Source organism: Psammomys obesus, unplaced genomic scaffold (assembly GCF_907164565.1).
Source record: "Psammomys obesus unplaced genomic scaffold, mPsaObe1.curated_primary_1811, whole genome shotgun sequence".
Taxonomy (NCBI): domain Eukaryota; kingdom Metazoa; phylum Chordata; class Mammalia; order Rodentia; family Muridae; genus Psammomys; species Psammomys obesus.
Genome location: NW_026596085.1, coordinates 3,288,356 through 3,294,333, shown reverse-complemented (window position 1 = coordinate 3,294,333; position 5,978 = coordinate 3,288,356). Strand labels below are relative to the sequence as shown.

The following is a 5,978-nucleotide window of genomic DNA, read 5'->3' as shown; positions in this document are numbered from 1 at the left end:
AAAAAAAAAAAAAAAAAAAAAAAAAAAAAAAAAAAAAAAAAAAAAAAGGACAATGCACTTTATACACATCTGGACACCTGTGAAAAGCAGCTCCTACATAGGTACACTTGCTCTGAAACCTATCCATAGGCTCTATACACCTCACACAGAACCATAACTTACAAAGGTGCCCATGACACAGAGGACACACATCTGTGCCACATGTGTGCACAGCCCCAAACACTCCACAGGGCCAGCACATGGACCACAGATCGCCCCAGAAGCACCGCATCGATACACGGTGCCCTGGGCAAACACAAGACGCCCACCACATACCCAGTGCGCACACACATATCACACGGAGGCGCACGCTAAACAGATGCTAGCCTGAATTTATTTTGCCTCTGGGAACAAGCCCAGAACCAAGGGAGCTACGCTGTGCTGATGAAAACATCCCTCCTGCCTCTGCCCCCCCACAACCCGTCCTCCACTACCCCTTGAATAACTGGAGGAAGGCAGTGGAGAAAAAGATGGGATATGAGGAAGCAGAGGCAGAGGAAGGGGCTACACTTGGTGTCTAAATCTGTGTGGAGCCTTCCCCAAGCCCAGCCTACCCCTCTCCCCTTGCCCCTTGCGCGCCAGGAGATAGTATGGGGCGGCTTCCACTCAGCCCGCTAGTCAGTGCTTGGTCAGGCCGCTTGCCTGGATTCCCAGGCCCTGGTCCTACAGAGCCGAAAGGGTTGGGGAGTAGCTAGATGTGGGGGCTCCCAGTGCGCGGGCCACTAAGGAAAGGGCTGTCTGGAGCACCTTCCTGCAGCCTAAGGCCTAAGGCCCCCATGGAACGTTACCACAGAAACAAGGAAAATATTATAAGTAAGACAATACCCGGCGGGGTCACCTGCTCCCCAGGCTTCCTGCTGTGTTACCCACCCCCCATCTCATGGCACTCACAGCCTTCTCCAGCCTCAACCTGGGCCTCCCGGTCCAGCCGGTGCTCTCCTTCCTGCCTCCCTTGGATTAGGGAAGCAGCCTCAAGCAAAAGCTCTGCCCTTCTGTGATTCCAAACAACATCAGGGATGGCCCGGTGGGCCCCCCACTCCTAGTCCCTGCCACCACCCCCCAACACAGGAAATCAAGGCTTCCTGCCCCAGAGGAAGCGCCACATCTAGTGAACAAATCCAACATATACAAATGCACAGTCCTGGAGCTGGTGGTGCCTCCAGGGGGATATGCCTTCGAGCCTTGCATACCCTGCACTCCTCTGGAGGCTCCAGACCACAGCTGACGAAGGAAAAGCTTGGGCAAGGATAGGCAGGCACTGGCAGAGGCACAGGGTCTGGCTGGAGCCATTCTTGGCTGGGTGACCCTGGGCCCTGCATTAGTAGCTTACCTTCCTCTCTGGGTTCGGTGAACTTTAAAACTACCAGTTCTTAAAGAAAGGCCAGGGGGAAAGAAGGCAAAAAAGACATGATGGGTTTCAAAGGTCGCCATCTTCCCGGTCCTGGGAAACATGCCTACAGCTGCAAAACGGTCCCCGTTCTCCATCACAACTGAGCCACCAGGCGTTCTAGGTGAGGTCCATTACCCCGGAGGCAAGGACCTAGTATTCTCTACCTGTCCCCTACTTTCTACTGAACACTGATTATTTGTGGTCAGTCCATCCAGTTCTGAGCTCTGCGAAGTGGACTCAGAATCCCTCCATGCCACCTCCTATGATGTTAACTGTGGGAAAAGCAAGCTTAAGTGAGGTGACCAGCTTCAAAGAGAAACCTTCTCTGCCACAAAGCTCAGCCTATGCCCCTCATAGGAAGAGAGAAGAGAGAGACCCAGCCACGGGGCTGAACTGAGGGACAGGGGGTTCAGGTGCACACGGCCTTCCCAAAGCCCAGCTCTGAGCTCCTAGCTTGGGAGGGACATCAGAGGACAACAGAGAGGGGGACAAGGATCAGCCCCGGCCGGTTCTGGACCTGGTCCAATCTCAGTTGTCTGGATACCACACAGTGGAACTGCTCTGTGCCTCAGTTTCCCTCAGGAGTGACTGTAAAGATGAAAATTACTTAGTTACTGAGGGGAGATGTCAGGGGAATCAGAGAGCAAGGAGGTGGGAGTGAGTGGATGGTTTGCAGCAGCTGGAGAAGACATTGGGAAGACGTGTGAGGGTTGGCACGGAGGGGAGGGGAGTGTGGCAGCCTACTGGGTCCTCTTGGGAAGAAATGGATCACCTAAGTACAAGTTAGAGGTAGAAACCAACCAAAGTCATGGTCTCCAATGGCTGGGCAAGGAATCTGAGCGAAGTCTCCTAAGACTAGGTAAGTCTGGAGGATGGGTTCCTGATTCCAGATGCTGAGCTCCCATCAGGGCCACCGAGGGCCAATGTCCTATTATCACCCTAAAAATTTGGCAGGCAGAGCTGGGCCTCAGGCAGATGCTGAGTTGGGATGTGGGAAGGGATAGTTTGCAGCAAGCCAACCAGCGCCAGATGCAGAAGGCTTTTGGAAATGCTGGACAGCCAGCAAGGACAGTTCAGGGCTCAATGGCCAGCCCCAGGTCGGCCCCCAACCGGCAGCCAGCGGGAAGGAAGTGGGCCGCATTAGGTGACCTGCAGGACCCAGTTTTCTCTTCCAACTTACTGGCCGAGTAATTGTAGTGGAAAGACAGCTCAGTTGCCAGATTTGCCCGGGTTCTCATACGTCTCAGCACTAACAGACCTGGGGCTGGGGGGCGGGGGGAGAACACACATGCAGCTCCCTAGAGCTCGGTACTCAGCCTGCAGCCCCCAATTTCCCGTACCCTTAAGGGTCCAAGCCCTCCCAGTTCAGCTGGGCACAGGTGTCTGGCTCTCCCCTCTGATGGGTGGTCAAGGAAAAGGGGGTGATGCTCAGAGAAATCTCCCAGCCCAGTGTCCCTCGAGGGGACGTTTGCCCCAGCCACGGGATCTGAGTAGGGCCCTGCCCGGTTCCACGAGATGGGGGCGCTGATGTCCAGCCCCACAAGTCCGGCCTCAGTTCAGTGGGTCCTACCCTTTACCCTCCCGCTTCCAAACCTTCCGCCCCGGAGCACCGCCCCCTCCCCGGGCCTCAGCGGCCGGCCGTGCCTCCGGGATCTCGGGCAGGAGGGTGACGACGGGACGTCCAGCCCTTGCACAGGCGGCCCCGGGCCTCCCGCTGCCTCCCCGGGGCCTGTCGCTGCCCGGGAGCGGGCGGATGTGGGCGCCCCGCAGGAGGCCGGAGTCGTCCGGCCCCGGAACCAGCCCGGGCGGCGAGAGGGCTACAGCTGGGCCGAGCGGGCGCGGTCGGGGACGCACGGAGGACCCGGCCAGCCGGACCGGCCGGAGACCCAGCCGCATCCGCAGCAGCCGGAGCCCGGGCGGGCGGCGCAGGGTGCCGCGCGCAGGGCGGGGCGGGCGGGGCGAGGGTGGCCGCCCGGTACTCACCCGCGCCGGGGCTGTGCATCCAGGGGCCGGGGCCCTCAGAGCCGGGGGCTCATGGCGGGCGGGGGGCCGGGGCGCCGGCCTCACATCCCCCCCGGTCGCCGGAGGCTGCAGAGCGACTGTGAGACGGCGAGAGGAAGGGAGGGGGCCGGGAGGGGGAGGGCCCTGGCAGCCTGGCCGGCCGGGTAGGATGACAATGGAAGGAAATGCTTTATCTGAGTCTGAGAGCGGGCCAAGGGGGAGGGGAGGGAGGGGGCCGGCGCTCGCGGCCCTGGGACACACCACCCCGGCAGGCTTTGCTCAGCCGCACTCGGGCTGGCGGCGGGCACCGATCGCGGAGGGGCGCGGCGCACCGCCCCGGAGGCAGCGCCGAACCCGGAACGCGGGACGCGGCCGGACCCGCGCGCGGCCGCCGAGCCCCAGCCGCGGCGCGGCGCTGCACCCCGCGCACAATTCCCGGAAACCCAGATACCTGAGAGCGTGCACCCGTGCCTACACAGCGTACAGGAGCGTGCATCCATGTTTACACAGGCCGGGGTGATTTACACCTCGGGGGAGGACTCCCGAGCACACATCTACGCACATAAGAAGTCCACGCGGAGAGAGCCTACACGTAGGGAGAGCAGGACACGCTTGGAGTCCCGAGCAGGGAATCCCAGACGGACACCCCCGCCCCATCCTAACCCTCACACACACAAGCGGGACTCGCCTCAGGAAAACTTCAGGATCTGATTTGAATCACTGCCCAGTCCAACCCCAGTGGCACCCCCCGCCCCCCAATGTCTGCTGAGGGGAGCAGAAGGGTCCAGCCTGTTCCTATTAAAAGGAAAAAAAAGGGGGTGGTGGTGCAGTTTTTGGAACTTTTCTTTTTTAAAGAGAAATTCCTCAAGGGATTTCCTTCCATCCTCTCCTCTTCCTCTTCCACTCCTCTCCCTCCACAATGACCCTCCTTTGCACCCCCCCCACGCTGGTCCCTATGAGTCAAACTTCAGCAATGTGCCCAGTGTCCCCCAGTGCATTACAGCGGATCACAGAAATGTTCCAGTCTGTGAGTCGGAATGCAGACGCCTCCAGCCCTCCCTCAGCTAATAAACTCAGCGGAGGACTGGCTTTGCACGGTAGCCCTCCCTGCCTCTCCCCCAGTCTCCTCTTAGATGGTGGTGGTGGCGAGGTCAGATTCAAGGGTCAGGGGCTGAGGACCCTCCCACTGTGCTTCCTGGCCTGGCCTATCAGCCCTGCTGCCTCCAGCAATCTGCAAGGTCAGAAAACTGGGAAGGGAAGAGGTCATCCACCAGGAACGCTGGGCTCCACTGCTTGTGGGGTGCTGGCCGCTGAAAAGCAGCTTCCTTCTGACCCCATTCTACTCCCTGAGTCCTAGGAACGCCAAGAATCTTTAGAAAGGGAAACTGAGGCGGACCTAGAGATGTGCTATCATGGAAGCCAGAGTCTTGGGTGGCCTAGAGGGACGGTCACCAGGCTGCTGCTGAGCAGCCTCAGTCACAGGTTTGGTCTCTTGATCTTCCCTTGATTTTCAGCTGCTAAGTTTAACCCCTTTGTACCCATTAATGTGTGCCACAGACTCCTTCCCCAGCACCCACGGCCTCGTTCCATGGGTGCCACTCCCATCCCTGCCCATTGCTTCCTGGTACCTTGCTCAGTGGTAGTTACTGTTACTACCACTTCAGCCAGCTCTGTCTGCTAATTGTTCCCCATCACGTTCTCATTCTTACCCACTTCCCTGCCTTGGCCCAAGATGCCCTCTACAAGGTAAATGCCCTCTGTGCCCTTTCTCCTGTTGTTGAAATCCCTTCGCTTCTCAATACCGCCTCCTTTGAAGTGTTTTGAGATTCCCTCAGCCGGAAGGGTTTTCCTCTTCCTTGAAGGACTCCTCCACAGCCACCCTGAGGTTCTTCTCCACACACTGGCCCACCTAGTCTACCAGTCTTGATCTCTTCTTCCTCACAAGCATTCAAGAAGAGAGACCTAGCTTGAGTGCAGCACCTCTGCCATGGCTGCGTTTCCCACAGTGCTTTGCACAGAATTCAGACTCTGTGAGTTCTTTTTTGAATCGTGACAGATAGTCACCACCTTCAGGGATCGTACAACTTCTGTCCAAGGATTTACCGGCTCTGAGTCTGCAAGACACCTGCTCATCTCCTGAGCCGTCTTAACAAACAAGAACAACAATTTCCAGATCCTTCTTTGGGGCCTGTAGCTTCAGAGAAACCATTGTTTACACAAGACCCCCAATCTCTCTCGTTATTTCCCTCCTCCCGTAACTGTACACTGGCCCCGCATACCTGTCTTCCTTCCCTACAGCTGTTTCTGTGCTGAATTTGAGCCTTTGCTCATTTCCACAGGCGTAGCACTCATGTATTTGTTGGTGAGTCTGCCCTTTCTTTTTAATCCAGCCACGGATTTCTGAACGAGTGGAATAAAGATGTGTAACCACTTCTCCATGCTCACAGCACCCAACCTGTGGCTTTCTGCTCACACCAGGACTCGCTACCCCTAAAAATCATAAGCAGAGAGGAAAACACCTGAGCCTCGTCTGTCTGGGAGGCTGAAC

The 5,978-nt window shown here is 57.8% G+C and overlaps 1 protein-coding gene across 2 annotated transcripts in view; it reads right to left on the bottom strand.

Moving 5' to 3' along the window:
• Hdac7 (histone deacetylase 7) overlaps nucleotides 1-3,563 on the bottom strand; it is a 36,376-nt gene extending 32,813 nt beyond the window's left edge. For both annotated transcript variants that reach the window (XM_055626847.1, XM_055626848.1), the window contains exon 1: nucleotides 3,413-3,563. In XM_055626847.1, the coding sequence (XP_055482822.1) occupies nucleotides 3,413-3,431 (19 nt within the window). In that variant the 5' untranslated portion in view covers nucleotides 3,432-3,563. The remainder of the gene's footprint in view (nucleotides 1-3,412) is intronic.
• Nucleotides 3,564-5,978: the final 2,415 nt, after the last annotated feature.